At 46.0% G+C, this 21,477-nt stretch overlaps 1 protein-coding gene across 10 annotated transcripts in view; it reads right to left on the bottom strand.

The window, feature by feature from the left end:
- Window positions 1-21,477, bottom strand: part of Rreb1 (ras responsive element binding protein 1) — a 177,320-nt gene that overhangs the window by 23,817 nt on the left and 132,026 nt on the right. For all 10 annotated transcript variants that reach the window (XM_029468436.2, XM_029468435.2, XM_085831171.1 and 7 more), the window contains 3 exons: window positions 12,280-12,418; window positions 11,832-11,968; window positions 267-456 (listed from right to left, as the gene is read on the bottom strand). In XM_029468436.2, coding sequence (XP_029324296.1) covers window positions 267-456; window positions 11,832-11,968; window positions 12,280-12,418 — 466 coding nt within the window. The remainder of the gene's footprint in view (window positions 1-266; window positions 457-11,831; window positions 11,969-12,279; window positions 12,419-21,477) is intronic.

Here is a 21,477-nt window from a genome sequence, read left to right on the forward strand (position 1 = left end):
CAAATACCTAGCTGTGATCTAGGTACTGAATATTATAACAGGGCATTGGCAGGAGTAGTAAATACTCAACTTTTAATCTCAAAGCCTGAAGTATGGGCAAAGGTCCTGATGAGGTAGGTAGATTCACATGAAAACTCAACTAAGATAAAAGACCATCAACTCCTCAGCCCAAGAAACCCAAGAGCCAGGCTGAATTTTAGTGAAAGGGTATTATACAAAAACAACACCCCAACTCCCATCCTGGCTGACTAGGTCTATCAGCATACCTGAGAGATTCGAGGAAACTTCCTACAGGAGAAGTCAGTAAACCCTAAATCATGGAAGCCAGCAGGAATCGAAGGGTTGTTCTGGATAAAAGGTCTTCCCATGGCATCTCTGGGAAGCTGCTTGTGGACAAGTGCATTGTGGCGCAGTAGTCCTCGATGTGTGCGGAAGGTGACACAGCAAATGTCACATCTAGGAGAAGAGAGTAACAACCATGAGGAGATGGCTCAGAGTCTCCAATGGTCTGTTAGCTTTATTGCTTCATTTTAGCTGAATAAAATAAAAATAAGGCATAAAGAAGTCACGTTACCAGTGTGCTCCACTCTCCCCTTGGGTTTTAAAAACAAGACGTCTCTTGCCCTGGCTGTTCTCGAATGTACTGACCAGACTGGCTCTGAATTCACAGAGATTCACCTAACTCTGCCTCCCAAGTGCTGGGATTAAAGGCAGGCAGCACCATGCCTCGGTCCCTTTTGATTTTTTTTTTAAAGATAAATTCTAATAATTCTGGATACCGAATCTTTGCAGGTGGTACAGATGTATGCATGATACCATCATCTAAAGTTTGTGCACAAAGAGAAAGCAGCTGGGATCCTGGAAGTTGCCATAGCAGGAGCCTGTCTCCAAGTTCCTCCTCCACCACCACCACCACCACCACCACCAAACAAAGGAAAGAAATGCAACAAAACACAAAATGCCCATGCTGCTGGGCACGGTGGCACATGGCACCTGAGAGATACAAAGGCAAAACCCCGTTTCAGAAACAAACACCACATGTCTACATGGCAGTAGTCAAACCACATAGCACTCCTGGTATTTAACAGAGAGAAACTGATTCTAGTTTATTGGTAGAAACTGTATCAGATTCTTGTTTCACCACCACTATTACCTGAAAAATAAGCACATACTGAGCTCACACAAATGCAAAGCCCGCATGGATAGAGGCCAACAGGTGGTGGGCACCATGGTCTTCCTTGAGAGTGAAGTCAATGCTGCGGCAATGGATTGGAAGCACCCCCAGGCCAAACTCACTACAGTCACTGGGGCGCCTCCTCACTAGTGTGAGGCAGGGTGGGTGTGCACTTAGATCATGGCAGAGTTCCATTTACTTGTTTTACTACATCTCACTGGGATGAACCCTCAAGAGGAAGGGCTTGTTGCCACTGTTTCTACAGAGCAAAGCAACTTGCTCCCCTTTACACTACATACTCACTAATAGAAACTTTGTTGCTCATTCTTTTCTGGAAAGAATGACAATGAAAATCACTCATGTTGCAACTGAGCTGGGGCTGAAGGGGTCTGTGCAGCCTTGGTCATCACTCCCTAGCAGCAGAGGCACAATGCCCTCCTGCCTCTCCTCTGTTAATCTGGAAACATCCCCTAAACAAGATCTAGAAGACCAGGTTCCCATTGGCCACTGGAGACACGAGGCTCTTTGTTGAGGGAAGTCTACTGAGCTTCCAACAGTTCTTATAGAAGTTGGGCTCAGACAACCTTCCCCTGGTGTAGCTCCCACCTTGTTTGTGGGTGGGGCATATCCTTGGGGAGACTTTATACTACAGGACCCCTCCCTTGTCAGAATACAAAGAAGGCTGAGGCACAGGTTAAGTAGGACAGCAGCAGATGCTGGCACTTTAGGCCAGGGTCTATTTTTGGCTGGAACAGGTTTGAGGTCTAAGAGCACACTCGTGATGCTGACCTCTGAGGCTGAGGAGATTGACAGCACTCTAGCTTTTAGACTTTCTACGTTCAAGTTAATCCAACATGGTTACCAGCCCAACTCCTTACAATATTCTGGTTTAAAAAGATGAGAAATATCAGAATTACATAAACTGACCTCTGATTAGATATTAAGAAATTGCTGTTAGATTTTCTGCATATGCTAAATGCTCCTTAACATATGTATAAGAATGGGTGAAAAGTCCTTTACCTCAACTACTGAGGTGATATTTTATCACTTCAGGTTTCAACAATGAAGGTCTCCAGCCACCGTTGAGTGTGCAGTGGGGTCTCAGCTGACAGAAGCTAACCTCTTTGGGTTTGGGACATGTAATAAGAAAGGGCTCGCTTTCACGTTTTTTTCTGCCTGCACACTTATGAGACTATGAGAACTTCTGGAAGGGTGGGGAAGGTTTGGGAATGGAGGGAAGTATTAAACCCAGGGCTCAGAATGTCCCACGGCATCCCGCTGCTGTCTCTATAAACCAGAGCTAAGTTAAGGGATGAAGAAGACCTTTCCTGAAAGGTAAGATCAATGGCAGGTAGCAGGAGACCTGTTGCTGGTGCCTCCTGTAGGCACTGCCACTTGCCTGTCACTAACACCGCTCTTTCATTTTACAGATCTTTCTCTTTCTTAAGAGTCTCAAGTATGTTGTCTTGGGTGGCTTAGAAGTCTCTCTGTAGATAATTCTGCTCTCAAACTTGCAGGGATCCACTTCCTCTGTCTTTTAAGTACTGGATTTCTGTTTGTTTGTTTGTTTGGTTGGTTTTGGTTTTTCGAGACAGGGTTTTTCTGTGGCTGTCCTAGAACTCACTTTGTAGACCAGGCTGTCCTGGAACTCAGAAATCTGCCTGCCTCTGCTTCTTAAAGGTGTGGGCCACCACACCCGGCTGTTTGTTTGTTTTAAAAGGATCCCTGAGACACCAAGTTGCTGAGACAACAGGCACCTTCTGAAAGGTTGAGAAGCAGCAGTTCTCAACCTGAGGGACCGGAGGACCCCTTTGGGAATCGAATATCAGCTATCCTGCAAATCAGATATTTACATTACAATTCCCAAGTTACAGCAAGATAATTGTATGATTGGAAGTCACCACAGCATGAGGAACTGCATTAAAGGGTCACAGCATTAGGAAAGCTGAGAATCACTGGTTTAGCATAGCTCACAAGCAAGTAGCTTGACATGGCAGATTTAAAAAAAAAAAAAAAGCAAACAAACCCATCCTCCACACAGCCCCCAAACTTAACCCTCCAAATAAACAAAACCCCCCACTGTATTCCACAAATGCAATACTTCCAATAAACCAAAGCTCCCACCACCTAAAACACATCCTCCTAAATAAATCAACTGGAGCCAAAGCCTTATCTGCTTTGAAACCATGCATGCATTGTGAAGCTGGGTAAAAAAAAGGATGCTCTCAGAATCTCGGGCCTCTTTGCCTCACACTCTGCATCTGTGGATAGACCTTAAATAAAATAAAGCTGAGGAGGAGAACCATCAGCAAGTCGGCCCTTTATCAGGGATGAGGGCTTAGCAGCCATCCCCAGGTTGAGAAGCCCGGCTTTGCAACCTTGTTTCCAAGTGCTTGAAGGACAAGGGAGGTCGCTGTAACTCTGTGGAGTCGGTGGCAGCAGGCAGAGCCTGTATCAGGAGCTATTCTCAGGGTGTCCATAGACCTGGCTCGGGTTGGTCACTTTTCATTAAGGATACAGCCATTGGCCCCAGGACTCTGTCATCCTCAACCGGCTTTGTGGGGACATCTCAGCCCTGCCAGGAGAATGATTGCAAAATTCTTAGAAGAGGCAGACACACACTCAAGAGTCACAGCACAGAGGGGAGAGCTGAAGGGTTTTCATTTTGTAACAGATCCTGATGACCTGCCAGAGAGAACTGTTACACACCAGACTGGCTGTCTTCTGATTTCCTGGCAATAGAAAAGGCCCTGCGTTGGAAACCAACATTGTGGTCGATAAAATAAATGTATTTGGGGAAAGTGAATCTTTCTTGTGAAACTCAAGGAAACTATACGAACTCACACTTCCTTCCAAAAACAGAACTGCCTTTTCAAAATCACATTGAAATAGGTTATTCCCACCAGGCTGGGGGAAGGGGATTTCGTGGAAAAACTGCTAACAGTTTAAGGAGACACGTGGAACACATCAATGAACACAGAGACAGGCATTTGCCTGACCTCCGTCTCTATAGGCGTGCTCACTATACTGACTGTCAAAGCATGGTGGTTAAAGAAGTAGCCTATTGTACCCCAGGGCAGAACACGGTACTGACTCACTTAGAAAGCACTGGAATGAGCAGCACCACATTAGCTAGCCTACGGTATACTTAAGACGGTGAGATTTTTGAATTTGGCATGTTAGGGCAGAGCCCAGCATCCTCCCCAGTCTCTGAATCTGGGGTCCTACTTTAGTGCCTCCCTTAGTACCACTTGTAGTATCATTGTCACCCGGGTACTGGGTAGGTGTGAAGCACAGACAGAGGAGGTCTGGGGGGGGGGGGGGGCTGGAGGGGTTCCATAGACTGACTGCAGCTCCCCCTAGCAGCAGGCAGGGTAAATGGGCAAAGTTCTGATTGTACCTGGGAGTATGTGACGTCATAGAGGTTGAATGGGGTGCTGGAAAACCATGGTCACAGACAACCCACAACGTGTGCTTAGAGAAGTGTTTTTCAGTTGTCAAGGTCACGGGGAGGCACTGTTACAGTGAGCACTGGTTCTATAAGCTGGGAGCGTAGCTGAGTATAGAGCAGTTGCTTGCCATGTGTAAAGTCCTGGGCTCAATTCCCAGTCATAGAAAAAAAAAATGTCTGAACCCCTATTTCTATACTCGCTATCCCTTTTCTTCCACGTGCCATCGCATCCGAGCTGACCTTTGCCAGGTTGGAGAGATGTTATTGCTAACGTGTCTGGCTCCACAGGAACTCATCTCCACGGCAGCCTCAAACCAGCGAGCCGCAGAAGAGAAGAGCCTGACAGCTAGCATGCAACCCGCTCACGGAAAGGAGTGGGCCAGCCAGATCCACCGAGTCAAGGGAACAGGAGCTGAGGTTTTGCCCTTCCAGCTCTTAAAAGACATCTTAGTGCAACAAGCAGTACTGGAGTTCATACTTAAATCCAGTCAAAGATTTAAAAAGCATCGAAACTGAGTATGGTGCTACACACTTGCAACCCCAAGACCTTATAGGCAGGGGTGAAGGCAGGAGGATCAAGAGCTCAAGGCGGGCTGCAGCTGCAGATCAAGTTAGAAGCCAAGCCACCTGAGAGGAAATTGCTAACTGCTGCATGCCACGTGCCTAACTAGGAGGGGAACTGAGATATCTATCCCTTGGATGGCAAGCATCCCTGTTAAAAGGCATCTTTCTTTCGTTTACTTTTTTCTTTTTTTAAAAGAAAACATTGCTACACAGAGAAACCTTGTCTCGAAAAAAACAAAAACAAAACCAAATCAAAACAAAAAGAAAACAATCGAGGCAAAGGTGGAAACGGAGTGGGGTAGCATGGTGTGCATGTCCATCCATTACAGGGACCCAACGATCCAGCCAAAGTTGTTAAAAAATAAAAATAAAAATAAAAAAGGGCAGGTGTCTTCTCTGTCAGCTTTGTCGCTGCGTGGCACTGGGATGTGCTCCTTCGGCATCTGCTACAGCAGTATTATTTATTTGTCTGGTGACTGTAATGTTCTAAAGATAAAAATCCTGAAGTCAGCAGGAGTGTTTCAAAAAAGTAACCTAAAGAGGCAGGCACTCAGATGTCCCCCAAGGCCTCTTGTGCAGTTCCAGCAAGCACACTCCTGGGGCAGTGAGATCTGGGTGCTAGTCTCTGTGCCCAGAACAGCAGCATTCAGGAGGCTGTAGCACAAAGACTCTGGGGAATTTGACACCAGTATGGGCTATAGAGCAAGAGCCTGTCTCAAAACAAAACAGTGACACCCCAAACAAACAACACCTCCCTCCAAGAAAACAGAGGGACGCAGAGATGCCTCATTGGATAGGAGGTGGTACTCTTCTTATAGAGGAACTAAGTTCAATTCCCAGAACCCATCCAGGCCGCTAAGTCTAGTTCCAGGGGAGCCAACACCTTTACTTGCTGTAGGTACTCACACTCATGTACATACATATAACCATAAATAAAATAAATTTTGAAAAAAAAAAAAAAACCAAGCAACTTGGGCATAGTAGTCCATGCTTTTAACCCTATAACTCCTGAGGCAGAGGCAGGAGAAAGCTCAAGGCCTGTATAATAAGTTTGGTCTGTATAGCAAGTTCTATGATAGGCAGGGCGAAATAGGAAGAACCTGCCTCAATAAACAAACAAACAAACAAACAAACAAACAAAGGGAAATTGGCGGAGTGGAGGGATAGACAGATGTTCTCCCTCCTCTTAAGCCTAAAGAGCTAACTTTAAAAAAATAACGACCCAAAATATATTTTCAAAAGACTACAGGGGAAATATCAAACTTAAGGAACGTTTTTACAATTGCAGATTTCTCCAACATCCTACCAAAAGAAGTGTCGTTCTCTTATTTGTAGGCATCAAGGCCCTCCAAGCTGCTAACCCTGCCTGTTTGACATAGTCTGTAAAGGTGACGGCACTCAGAACGCAGGCCTCAGGCCCCATTTAAATAGCTCTTTAATGTCCTAAACTTTACAAAGGTAACGCAAGATAAAAATGGCTCTCTATGACAATGGAGAGCAAAGGACAAATGCTTTCATGCTCTGTCAAGTACATAGTACTTGGGAGAGCTTGTTCTGGAATTTGACTCCTCGGTATCACTGGAATGGGATAGCCAAGAAAGACCACAGCAAAATGTTAACTGTTCTGTTGGAGGGCTTGAGATGCTAGGGAGACGGTTCAGTAATATATGATGAATCCCCTCCAGCACCTACATAAAAGCTGGGTGTGACAAAAATTTTCAAACACATGAAAGCACATTGCCCTCATCCCCACAGTAAACAAACAAACAAACAATACATCCTAAGTAAAAGTATCAGAACAAAAAACTCAGTATTTGTTATAGTTTCAGGCCAAAGATCACGCTCTTCAGACTCACAAGTCGCCAAATCTATTTTCCAGATGGGGAAACCGAGCCTCCACTTGCCTGAGGTCACAGACGTGCCAGGCAGTGCTGGGACAGTGCTGTCTGTAACCCCGTTTGCTCAGAGGACTGTCATTTACAGATGTCTAGGCTCCTTGTTGGCCCAGGTCACATCCTCAATGCCTGGGCACTTTTCCTGATCCTGACATCTCCGTGTTCCCTGCAAATGCAGTGAGCAGAACCTATGACTCCCTGCTGGAAGGGGGACCCAGCCGGATTCCCTGAGACGCCCAATTCCGTGCTTGTGACAGAGTTTTGATGGCATTCTTTTTAAAGGGGGATTTCATGCTTCATTTTTCTTGCTTTGTCGCCAGAGACAAAGTGCAAACAATCCCTCTCTAAGAGAGCCCCACCTCACTCAGACATCCCTCTTCCCTCAGCCTACCCTGCCAGGCCCATCCTGTGGAGAGAACTGACACCCACAGCTGCAGTAATCTCTCCCAGTTGTTGTGAGCAGCAATGCTGGCCTGTGACAGAGGCCTGGCTGGGTAGCTTCCCCTTGCCACATCCTAGGAACATACCCAGGCTGTCCAACACAGACAGGCACCTTACTAGGTCTGTTCAATTAAGCCAGCATGTCGTGAAGCAGGGAGTATCTAAGGGGCTCATAGGGGACAGGAAGAGAAGCCCCTAAAGCCAGGTGAAACTGGTCCTTGCTCCTGCCCTTGGGTGGTGAGGAGGCTGTGAAAGTCCAACTGAGACTAATTGCCGGGCTAGGGAGGTGCCTCCCCCTCTAAGTCTGTCCTCCACTCCCAGCTCCCATTGGGCTGATCCTTGGACCCCTGGAGTCTTAATAAAGACTCTAGTACTCTATTCACCTTTGCTTGGTGTTTTGTGTTTTGAGAATATATGGGGTCTCTCAGCAGGTGTCGGTGAGCAGTGAAGGGAGCTGAATGCCTCAGAATACCCAAGAAACAGAGACAAGAACGTCCTGGGATGTCTCACCCAATGGCCCCATCACCAGGATGCACAGTAAGGGACTGGTGGGCCTGCAGCAAGCTCTGGTGTCCCCTCAGAGCCCTGGGTGCCTGCCAAAGACCCTGCTAGCTTCCTATAGCCCATTTCCTGACTAACCCGAGAACACTGCCTTAAACTTGGGGTAATTTAAAGATCAATGCTGTGATCATAATGATGGCCATAACCTGGAAGGAACGAAGAGTGCCACAATATCCAATGTCAGATCCAAAGCTCTTAGTTACTGAGTCTTTCTTTCTTGGCTCTGAACTTGCATACTTTTTTTCTAACCAGTCCCTGGTTAGAAAAAATCCACCTCAGACCCACCTCAGACATTCCTGTTTTAGTCAAGACTGGTCAAATGCCTCACATTGTCACAATGAGGTCTCCATTATTTGTTGGGTATATTTTAACTAAAATAATGTTAAAATTACTTATTACCCAATCTCCTTTAATCAAGGAACCACCTAAGATTATACAATAACTTGGAGCAAGTTTGCTTTTGGCAGCTCCTTCATCACCACGGTGACTATCCAGCTCTCCAGCTCACTCTTGGGGAAGGCTTCACTGCCTTCTGGCTTGTCATTTAACCTGCTCTGTGGGCTGATAGGTACCTGGTGTGGGACTAGTTTCCATTAAGACGGGGTATGACTGTTCAATAAGCATAGATTTCAATTACTAAACATAAGACAGCGAGAAAGTAAAAATGTACCACTAATAATTGTATGCTGATTGTAAGTATAGAATGTTATACATTCTATTTTGCCTTAAATGAATTTAATCAGCACTTAGTTTTTTAAATTTTTCCTTGAGGAGGTGCAGATTGAATCCCAGGCCTCACAGACACTGAGCACCTGTGTGTTCCACTCTTGAGATGACACTACTAATCCACTTTTCACTTTAAAACGTCCAAGTAGACGTCGAGCGACACATGAGTCACGCTGTTCTGCTGAACATCAGTGGCCTGCACACTGCTCTGCCCTAACAACAAAGCAAGACATTCAGGGCCAGCCGCTCTTCCCTCCCTGCACACTTGCCCTGTGCACTGTCCCCTACCTTCAGCTCTGAAGGCCATTCACTGCCTGGGATGTCTCTATTCAGCTCTCTTCTCTGCCCTATCACCCCTCACCCAGGAGCTGGCCAGAAGGGGTGGTAAGCAATACCCGACCTTAAGAACAGGAATCTACCAGTGGCAGCGGTGGTGCTGTGTCCTCCTTTTGTTCAATGCCAGAATTTCACTCTTTTGAAACTCGGCAGAGTGCAGGAGAAAAGACTCAGCATATATACAAGTTTGGATTGCCAACACTTTCTTAAGGAACACGGGCACCTTGCCAACTTGGGTCGGAGGGGAGGGAGTGGGACGAGGGCAGAGGAAAGAAACCAACAGCTGTTTTAAGTTACGGACTCTGGTTCTAAACTGGTAGCATCCCACTGTGGCTCTGCGCCTCTGGGATTTGAAAATGGAGTTGGTGTCTATTTTAGTTCTGGGTTAACAAGCAGTCTCTCCCATCAGCTACTGTCACAATGTACCACCCCGGCTAGGCCCCTACTGGCCCATGCCTGGCCCCAAGGCTTACTCTGGTAGTAGGTTATTATGTGGAAGCTGAGCAGAGAGGAGAAAAGGGGAATTAACTATGTTCTATAATCAACTCCTTTTGCTTTTCAAAAGCCAGCCCCATCTGGCCTCACAAGAGTTACTAGATAAAGCCACGAAGTTGGAGCTGGTCTGTTTTCTGGGTACACAAGCCACCAAGCCACCCCTTCTTAGGGGCCATCCATGACAAGCTGCTGTGGGGTTGGTGGAATGAATACTGCCTAAAGGGGCTAAGTCCATCTGGTGCTAAGCAACCTCTTCAGCCAACCCCTCCCCAAATGGTGTCATCATCAAGTAGGTGAGGAAACCTACTTGGTTAACAGGACAGGACAGCAAAGGTTCAACTTCAAAGCCATGTACACCATGGCTAAGATAGCTCTGCCCATGATGGACCCATGTCTAATGGGATTCCCACCCCCATTTTCTCTGCATGAGAAGGATTTCCAACTCAGTAAAGGGACACCCAGTCTTCCCTCCTCACCACACAGACTCAGGTTGCCTAGAAATCACTCACAAGAGCCAGGTTACTTTCCTGTATGATGGAATTACCAGTAAAAGCAAAAGCAGGTTGGTCCAACAATAGAATCTGATCACAAAATAAAATATGAAGTGAGGTAAAACAGACACAGGGGAATTAAATTAATGGCTGCGTGGCTGGAGGAATCAAGGTCCTCTGTGCTGTTCTAATCCCTCGCCACACAGTGAGAGGCTTATGTCACTTACTGCTCACTGTTCAGCATGGCTCCACACTCGAGGATGCTGTGGGGATGAGAGAATGAAGCTAGGTTCTTGGCCAGGCACGGTGGTGCATGCCTTTAATCCCAGGTACTCTAGGAGCAAAGGGGCAGATTTCTGTGTATTCAGGGCCAGCCTAGTCTACATAGTGAGTTCCAGGACAGCTGAGGGATCTCGTCTCAACAAAACAAATGATTTCTGAATTTCTCAGAATCAGTGGTCAGTGACAAAGAGGAAGAGCGATTTCTCGGTAGATAAAAGTTAAGAGAAATATTTTAGAATTGGAGAAGAGTGGGAGAGAATGCAGGCATTAGTAATCTTGCTCTATGTCAACGTGAACTGGGAAACCAGAGATACAGATGCAGCTGATGGGAGCAGAGATGGGCTTGGGGTAGGACAGTTAGAACATTCCTGGGATCTCTCTGGATTGGGCCCTTTCCCCCCCTCACAGAAAGTGGAGGTGGAATCCCATGGGACACACCCAGGTGCTTTATAGCATCCTCAGGGCTTGACACTTTAACCTCTACAAACGTTCTTCCGCCCATTCCAGTGAAACCCTGTCATAAAACTGACAGAAGGGAATTCAGGCAAACAGACACCCAAATCGTGTACTCCTAAGATGTCCTCTGAAAGGATGACACAGGAGCCGACCCCCTGTAGCTAGATGAACCTTCAGCTACATGCTTGAGCTGAGGGTCCCATGTGGCCCTCTGTCCTTTATAATGCTGAAAATAGATGGAACATATAAACTGCAGCAATTCTGTAGGGAAATTTTCTAACTCCATTTGTACACCAAGAATACTGGTGAGTTACAAGAGAAGTTAGACAAAGACAGGAGTGTTCCTCTCTCTACCACGGCTAGGAAAAAAAATCGTACCACCATGCACACTTTCAGCCCTTGAAGGTGAGGATCAGATTAGGGCTGTTAAAGACCAACAGAGGCCAAAGAAGCAGAGCAAGCACCGAGCACTCACACTGTGTAACCAGCTTTCCTGTTTGTATGCCAGGAACTCTCACCTACAGTGCTTCAGGTTTCGGCAGTGTACATCTAATTCAGTTTAAGCACTTAGTACATGTCAGTGCTGTGCTGGGAACATGAAATGCATGGACTGTCTTCATATAGACCACCTATCCGTGTATAGCAAGCAATCATTTGGGTGGCCAACACCTTTTGCAAAGGAAATATGTCTGATATACAACATACCCTGTGACAGGAGATCGCCAATGCTTGGAGACACAGTGATTACTCAAGGGACCCCAGGAAGAACAAGGGAGTAAAGTGAACAGCCATTCTTGCTTACCATCTCACCTTTGTTCCAAACCATGTGTTTCCTAAGTGCCTTACCAACCAATGTCCTCATGAACTAACTCAGTTGCTGGAGCCCATGTTGGAATGACATATGGGATGTCATGACACAGTAATTTCCCAGACCACAGGTATAGTTCACATTCCCCTACCTTAGTGGGTTATCTGAGTGGGTCTCCATGTGGGTCTCCAGTTCATACTTGCAAACAAACTCCTTGAAACACAATGGGCAGTGAATGATTTCATCGCTCATCTTGTCCAAATCGCCCGACTGCCCATCTTCTACCATCTTAGGAAAAAGCACAGATTGGCATCACCAAGGGGGCTCCCACATCGGTTGCTTTAGAAGAAAGCCTAACGTTAGTCTAGGAAGTGCTAAAAAGTATGGTTTGCACTCAGTACCAAGGTCTGACTACCCATTCATCCACTCATCCATCCATTCACCGACCCCACCACCCACCCACCCACCCACCCACCCATCCAGGTCAAAAGGTCCCAGATTGATCTCTTCCAAGTCCCCACACTGTGATAATAAAGGCTAGAGGCATTTCTGCCAAGCACCACACAATGGAGCATGTCTGTGTCATAAACTCAGAGGACCTTTTTAGCTGGTCCTGGGTCTTCTGACTCGGCGTCGTGACTCAGTTTCCTTTTGGAGGACAACCGCCTGCGCTTCAGAGGGGAGGGAGGGGCCACAGCTGTAGTACTGTTGGTATCCTTCTCATGAATCTTCATATGTCTAGAAGGAAGACGCACACAGAAAATGTCATCTGACGATGACAACACAGACCCCAGTCTTTTTTGTTTTCCCTCAATATTACACACAGGCAGGGTTACCTGAATGCTCCCATCAGTCATCACTATCCTTCTCAAGTGTGGGGGTGGAGCCCACTGCCTTGAATCCCTGAACACCACCATACTCCAACACTTCGCTAGTTAAGAGCATCATTTCTATAGTGCCTTTGGTCTTGGTAAAACTTTAGCATCTCCTTTCAAGCTCTTGCAAGCCCAGCCCATTGATGTCCTGCTTTGTGTTAGAAAACATTCACAAACTTGACTGGCATTAATAAGATAGAAACAAACTATCAGGTAATCCACTGCACTTGAATAAAAAACTTACTTTAGTCATGCAAATGTATAAGAACCCCCGAATTCTTAAATCATTCCATTAGATCATATACCAAGCGTCAGTTCTGAACTAGCCCCCAGAAACTACTGTCCAGCTAACGGTTGTATTGTCATTTTCTCTCTGCCTGTGGAAGCATCTGGGGTTGTCAAATTGGAAGTATACTGACAGAGAGATCACATGACCAGAGTGCTTAAGACCTATGTGGATTAATAACAGACCATCAAACCACCCAGACAATTCAATGAGTGCATTATATGTTATAACTCTTGTTATCTACAGAACTAGGGTACACACAAGAAGCACTATAAGTAATATGTATGTGTCAGTTCTGAAAGGGTACCTGATGAGTGACCTATGTATGTGGCTTTACTTTATCAAGTTTTAAAGCAACACTCTCAGGAAAGGTCCTAAGACATATAGACAAGAATGACATTAGATCTTAAAAAGAAAAAAAAATCCTTATTTTATAACATTAAAAGGGTTTCACTATGCTAATGACCACCACCACTACTATCAGCATAGAATCCAAACTGTGCAGAATGTAGGAATACAGATGTAGGTTTTCACAAATAATTATGTTCAAGGATGATTTTACTTGAGATGTCCAAATCCTTCCTCATCCTGGCTACCAGAGCTGAAGAGAGAACCGGGGCTTTGTGGGTACTAGGTAGGAACTCTCTACCACCGAGAACTACCCAGATGACAAGCAGTTGTTCCCATAGTTCATTTTCATGGGGCTCGAGTTGAAGGTAGGAGCTTGCACATGATAGCAAGTGCTCTACAGTGGACCTTTATCTACATCTGTTCAATAATATCTTCTTTTCCTTTGAGACAGGGCCTCCCTGTCTCCGGCTGTTCTCTCACACAGTCCACACAGCCCTTGAATTTGTGATCCTTCTGCTTCAGTCTCCAAAGTTAGCTGGGATTACACGCCAGCACCATTAGGCCCAGTTCCAAGAAGCTCATAAGAGTGTGTGTGTGGGGAGGGGAGCATTTCTCATGTTCTGTCCCCCTCACTCTGAAAAGCAGCTTAGCTCATGCTTCTCAGAGGCTGTCTGGTGACTCAGTGGCAGGGCACATGTAGAGGGTGAACGAGCCAAAGCTGTGAGGTGGAGAGGACATGCTTCCTTACACTCAGCCCCCTTTCCTACAAGGCTGTGGCCGCAGGATGCTGCAGAGTGTCAGGGATCATTCTCTTCACCTCATACTTATGCTCTAGAATTAGAACGTCCTGTCTAGACTACAGCTACCATAGACATCTGCCGAAAGGCTGCCGGGAGAGGAGGGGGAAGATGTCAGAGAGAGAGGTCAGAGAGCAGAGGCCTTGGGCTCAAGCTAAAATTCTATTCTTTTTGTGTGTGATGGGGCAGAAAGATCTAAATCACCTAGTGGGAGGAAATAGGCAAAAAATTACAACCAGGCCATGGCCCCATAATCCCTTGCTTAGACTCTAAGGAAGGAAGCTTTATCAGTTCTTGGCTGCCTTAAACCACAAGAAAGTGAAAAGAATAGCTCTGTTCCAAGTGCTGTACTGATTGCGATTCTAAGAGACTATCTTCCCTTTTGTTGGTTTTGAGACGGGGGTCACACTTCTGTGGCTATGGCTGGCCCAGACTTCACCACGTAGAACAGGTTAGCCTCAAGATCAGAGATGCACACTACACTGGGTTTTTAGACCATTATGCCTGGCTAAACCATCTCTTTTTAATATCAACATTTATAGGTAAGAAGGGCAAATAGATATATTCCTTTTTGAAGTTTGTTGCATGATTCACCTCAATTTAAGAGATGTTAAGTTTGGGGTAAAAAAAACAAACTAGCATTTGAAAAACTTATTTGTAAGGGATATCAGTCTGGTCTTATATACCCAACAATGGTAAAAGTACTAGAAATCAATTTGAGAAAGATGGCTGTAAGCACTGGCGCATTTTAGGCTGTATATTGCCAGTCCTGATACAGAACACACGGAAATGCAAGGCAATTTTGCTCTCAGGCTTCATGACAGAAACTGTTTTCACAGCAGACAGGAAGGAGGGTCTGGAGCCAGCATCTAGTGACTTCATGAGAATGCTATTTTTAACTGACTGTGTCCATTCTACAGATGGAACAGTTCTGGTGCAGGTGAGCCATGGCCTCCCAGTCAGAATGAGCTACAGTCGAACCAATAGGACTTCATGGTCTTCCTACTAAGCAAGACAGCTTCTAAAGGCCCCATGAGGCAGTGAGTTCCCCTGCTGGAAACTTGGGACCGTAACCTGAACCCAGATACTTCCTTACGGGGTTATTGTGGTGCAATGCAGAATAGCAGATATCAAACAGGTGGCAAATTCCAACAGGAGACAGAGGGTGGGGAGGGGCCCAGAGGTCATGCACAGAATACCCACTATGTCCAGTCTCAATGAAGGACTGCAGAACCTTCTTACTGGTCTCACACCTGTAACTGCAGCAGTGCTGAGGGCAAAGAGCAGGCAGGGGTGGCAGGTCAAAGCCAGTGTTCTGTGGCACATAAAGGCTGGACAGACAGACAAAGCAGTTCATCCTACTCTCACAGTCCTGCTGGGATGCTGGATTCAGTTTCCATCTAGGGTGAGACCCCTGGTTGCCGGCCACAGGATGGCAGAGTTCCCAATCTGTCCTGCTAGCCCCACAATGACAATAGTGGCAGGAGGACTGGAGACTTCATGTCAGTTACTAGCCAAAGAGTTTTAGAAAAGTCTCACCTAACCTCCTTCCCTAGCCTCCAGAGACAGGAATGACAACTCCACCTACATGCATCCTTCCAAAGGTTTATAGGACATGGATGGGCCAATCCAATGAGCCAGTAATGGCCTTTTCCTATCAGCTTGGCATGGCAGCAAGGACGGGTGGGAAAGACAAAACTCTTACTTCCTGTCCTTAAAAGGCCAGAGTCCGTTCTCTTCCTTGATTTTATCTAACGTCCATATACCTCAAACCAGTGAAGGCCAATGAGGCCGAAGTCCACTGATACATTCCACAGCTGCACATGCAGCACATGAAATCTCTCTCCAGCCTAGTGGATCACAGTGTGCATCCCCCAGTTTCACCTGTGTGCTTCCAGCCACAGGGATTTCTCTAACTTCACCTGCTGTTCTCAGTGGCAAGCTCTGTCTCCACCACACCACTGTGAGGTTCCTCCCTTGCTGTAAGCGGCCGTTTGTCTTCACAGGCAACACAGTGCTGGTTTACACTATTTCCCACAGGACAGCTCTTCAGACAGCACAGGAGGATTATAGCACGTCATTTTTCCAAGTTCTCTCTCCATAACTAAAACACTGTAGCCCACCAAATACTGCACACAAGTCTGAAAAATCATATAGGTCCCTAGCTGATCTCAAGAATATGTGCTAAGCAACAACCATCCCACACTGGACTCAGCAAACACACATTTAAACAAATCTTAAGAGTACAGAGCATGTGACTGTAACACATGGCCCAGTGAAGATGACAGAAAAGTAGGCAAATTTGCTTCTGCTGAGCCAGTGCTCAGCTAACACACTCATTCCCAGTGTGTTTTGAACTAAGATACCCAAGAGTCCTTCAATCAGCTTCATAACAGGCCTTCTCTGCTCTTCCCTTGAGCAACATCACTGATACTTTTTCATTTTCTTGATTGACAAAAATGATGGTCTTATAAAACAGTGCTAAGTTGACGAGAAAACTGATAATCATCTTTTTGAGCCATAACTGAGTATCACAGATAGGAATTTTAAATACACATACATCCATGACCCTAACTGCACAGACTTGTTCTGGTTGAGAATGTGTGAGTCCATGAGAGTGTGGAGGCACAGGTGTGAGAACACACATGTGTGGAAGGCACAGGCGTGACAACACACGTCATAGTCAGAGGAGAACCTTGAATCGGCCCTCACCTTCCATCGCATTCAGAGTGAGATCTCTTCTTGCTCACTGCTGTATCTGTCTGACTAGCTAACCTGCGCGCTTCTAGAGCTTCTGCTGTCTTTACCTATGTTCCGGTAGACGTATGATGGGAAGACATGTTTGAAAAGGATAACAGCCTGAGTTTGATCTGGGAACTCACAGGAAAGAACCCATTCTTTCTCTGTCTCCCCCCAATCACATACACACACACCCAGTTAAGTGGCGTTCATTAAGCCTCCCACATCTAATTTACATCAGAAGGATAGTGCTCAGGAGAGAGCTAGATATTTCCAGTATTTGTTAGCTTTCAAGACTTAATTTCCTCATAGGTGTATTAGTGGAGGGGCTGAAGCATTTGATACTCTGAGCAAATGACATTACAAGAAAGGTCACCCCAACACTACACAGACCTCTAGAGTCACCTCTTCAATACTCAAGTTAACTGGTTCAAACAGGTTTCTGGCAATCTGGTGATAGATACGCCATCTACCCAGTGCTAGCTTTTCTTGCCCTCCACACAGCACTTTGTTGTGATAAGCCAAGAAGGGGTGACTAGAGCTAAGGAGCATCTCAGCTACAGCCTGCATTTCTGACTGCAGAAGAGCATGTCTCTACAAAGATTTGTATTTGCTTTTGTAACAAATGCCTAGGGAAGGAGTTTAGGGAGGAATGCTGTGAGTGATGCTTGCAATGTCAGTCAAGTTCTGTGCGCGGAAGAGGGGGCTGGAGCATGAAGACGGAGAAGACAGCTGGAAGAGGAATGGCAAGATGGTCTCAGGGTGCCCCACCCGTTACGGCAATGCTGCCGCCTTACTAGAAGGTGTTGTTCATGTTCAGTCATGCTTGTCCAGAAGGCAGGTCACATCAGCCATGCCAGGGTGTGGAGGAAGATCTGATGATGTGTAAGCCGCCGTGCTGACTGACCCAACCAGCAGCGTTCTCAGAAACGTCTAGGAGTCAGCAGGGCATGAGGCAAAACCCTTCTTTCTGTCTGCAGGCTCTCTGTGGGAATGTCTTGGCTGGCTGCTCCCAGAGCATCTCTGGTGCTTGGGTAAAATGCCCTGCACATAGTAAACCCACCCACCAGGTAAGTCCAGGTCCTTTCATAGGACTGTGTGGCCCCGTGGAGGCTGTAACAAGGTGAAACTGACCCTAGTCCTAAGATTGAAATGTATTCATTCCGACATCTCCTGCAGAGACCGCATCTTCCATGATCGCAGGCTGCTTTCCTGAGACTCACTTTCCCCACAATACTAAGGTAACACGACCCCAAAGTCGAGGGTACTCTGATGGTGCCAGTATAGAAGGAAAGATCAACTTTATTTAGGATGGAGAATCTTACTTCAAAGTAGGCATGCACTGCTTTCACATTCCTTATTAATAAATATTTCCAGGAACTACGTTGTCAGCTCAGGGCCAATCTCTCATCCTAAATTCAGAGTCTCATCCGAGCAGGCTGGACCACTAATTTCTGGTCTCCTGTGTCATGTTTCTTCAAAAGATTATTAGAAAACGCAATCCTCATCTATCCACTGACCGACGATTTCTTTTCTTTCTTGGTTCTGAGTAAGACCCAAAACAAATACTTCCTCCCTGAAGAAATGAGCTGCGATTCCAATACTTGAGAGGTATTTTTTTTCCCTCCATGTTCCAGTTATCCTTTGGGGACACAAATGACTTTGGCTCTTACATTCTTCTCCTTCCCCTTCCTGCAGTGGCTTTCAAAGAGAGGTGGATGGCATCCTCTGGCTGTCATCTGTCGCCTTAGAAAGTACAGCTCCCTCAGCCTGCACTGAGTGGCTGGCTGCAACAGCTAGCTCTCTCTTGCTGTCCTGACTCATAACCAGGACATGTCAATCTTCTCTCTAGATAGGGCTCTAACAGCTAGGCCTTTGACTCCATATACTACTTAATCCCCTATTGCCTATACTTTTCCCCTAAAGTAATTTCTCAGTTACTACCTTTTGTATACATTCTTTCTGCACACTTGTCCAGTTGAGGCCAATGCCTTTTGTTCTAGCTACCAGGGATGCTGAGGCCAGGAGTTTAAGGCCAGCCTGGGAGGTAAACCCTGTCTAAAAAAAAAGAAAAAGAAACCCACAAACAAAAATAACTTATTCTTGAAAAACAAAGACACCAGAGGCTCTTTTTACTAGTCAAGCAATATTATTCATCAAATTCCATCTCTACTTCAGGCAGTTTCTTCGATAAGCTAAACTCCATTTTCCTTAACTTCCCCCTATAACCTGCAGTCCAAAGTACACACCTACCTATAGGCAGTCTTGTCTTGAAAATGAGACTCAGGTGATGGGGCCCCAAATGAAGTCACTACTCTCAAAGTGGCCCCACTGGCTCAGAGCCATTACCTCTATGGGAATTTACTGCCAGCTTCATCACAGAGAAAGACTGTCTGCAGCAAGGGCTAAAATAACAGTGTCAAACCAAGCCCAAACCTACGTTTCATGGTAGAATGGAATGCTCAAGTCACTGAGACCATTTGTCACCTCAGCCTGACAGGAGGTTCTTCTTAGGTTTCTGAAAGATGTCAGAACCTCCTCATTCTCTCATCTTCCTTTTGTGGAGGAGGCAAAGATAACCATCTTCAGAGTAAGCCAATGATGAATCAATGTTTGCCACTCCCCAGCCCTTCCAGAAGAGGAACAAGAAACACTTCGGTTGGGCCCTTCAAGACGGTCACCTCATGCCCAAAGGAAAAAGCGGAGAGCACTATTGTGGGTGGAGGGGAAGACAATGGTAGTAGAGAGGTCTCCACCATCTGGGGACACCTTGTACCATTCAAGACCATGAGAAACATCAGAGGAAGTAGGAGGAATCTGGACCAGGAGGAAGAAGACAAATGAGCTCAGAGACTCATCATCCGACAAAACCACCAGAGCTCCTTCTCCGTGACTGCAGCACTCATGGCTGCCTTTTATCTTAAATGGGGCAGGTGTGCAGCACAGATGGCCTGTGCTTTCCACAGATGACACAATCAAATGCTGTGCTTTGAGGGAAGAACCTCGCTGTTCTAATTCGGCCAGCGGAGAAGGGAGGGGGCCTCTGAAGAGCAGGTTCTAATCTTGGCCCTCAGTTTTCTCACCTGTAGAGCTGGCTGCAGCTCCCCCAGAGTGAGGCTGGGTTACATAAACCTGGAACCTAAGAACGAACTGCTGACACCCTCTGAGCCCATTATGAAACAGAATCTGACCGGAGGAAAATAGAAAATCTCCCCTGAAGGCCAATAACCACGCTGTACAGCACTCCAAACCCTCAGAGCAGTAAAGAACAGTTCAAGGGGGGCACACCAGCACCAAAGGAGAGATGGCGATTCCGTGCCACACACACAGGCAAAGGTTTTCTTGCTGCTAGCTCATTTCCTCATTGAAGGGGGTGAGGGAAATAGACGTTGCCTTCCTTAACAAGTCAGAGAAAGGCTGGCTGTGGAGTGGGCACGCTTCAGTGTTTGCTAGCACCAGCTTGCGCAGCCCAAACTGGTTGGACAGGCTGGATATTTACACAAAGGTAGAAAACAGTGAGGCAGAAAGCCCAGGGAAGTGCAGCCGGCACACTTGCAGGTCTCCATCTGTGATCCAGAGCTGGAAATCAGAATCCTACTTCATGTTGCTAATTTCCTGTTATAACACTGGACAGGACACACACCCATGTCTGGGCCAATGACCCAGTAGAAGAGATGATGCTAGACTGTTCATTTCTTATCCTGCTCCCAACACACCTATCACTTCCTTGCTGTGACCTAGTTCTCAGCTCTCATAACCACTGGGCTGTTCAAGTGTGGGCAAGCATGATGCTCTGGGTTTTGATGCCTTCCACTAGTTTCACCCAGTATGATTAAGCTTTTGAAATATTTTAACAAAATATGTCAAAAACATCACACTGCCTGCATCTCAGAGAAAACTTTGGTATTTATTTCATCTCCAAAAGAAGATGAATAGATAAACATTCCCACTGCCAGAACAGAAGAAAGGTTGTTAAAAATATTAGCATCCAGCCAACCAAGTGATAAAGGATTACGAACCAAATGAGAAGCGGCACTAGGAGAAGAGGCCGGACTGCTATTTAACACCCCGTGAACGGACAGTTTTATGAGATCTTTCCCTCCCTTCCAACTCACTGAACTCAAACTGGTCTTTCAGAAAGAAATAAAAAATAAGCACCAGGCACAAGTACACTTTTAAATTATTCTCTTGAAAATGAAACTGTGGTGAACCTTTAAAGTATAATAGAGAGGGAAAAACCACAGTGAAAGAGAAAACACAATCTCTAAACTCCTACTCAAGAGACTCAATTGACATGAGCTAGCATCTGCTTTGATGCATTCTCCTGCATTTGATCTTATTTGAATATTAAAATCAAGCAATAGGCCACTCTCGCCTACTCTTTTTTGGAGAATAATAGTAGTGTTCAACAACATGCAGAATTCTCAACTACAAAGTCCAAGCGCTGAAAGGAGCCACAGAATATCATGTAAGAGCTCAATGCAGACCCACACCCCACACTAAACATAAACACATTACAGAATACGCAGAAAAGATGCCTTGAGATGGCAATGGGGATTTGCATGATCTAAGATGGAGACTTAGGCAGCTAGCACTTAGCTTCCCTGCAAAACACTACTCTACACTTAGGCTCAGGTCGGTTTCCTCTTTTCGCAAAACCGTGAGCTGATCTGGCATGCAGAAGAGGCTGCTGGACTAAATACTTAAGGGGAAGTATCTGGGAACAAGTTGTTAAGCAACTAATGTGAG

Source organism: Mus caroli, unplaced genomic scaffold (assembly GCF_978045245.1).
Source record: "Mus caroli unplaced genomic scaffold, Mus_caroli_1 scaffold_15, whole genome shotgun sequence".
In the NCBI taxonomy this organism is placed as follows: Eukaryota; Metazoa; Chordata; class Mammalia; order Rodentia; family Muridae; genus Mus; species Mus caroli.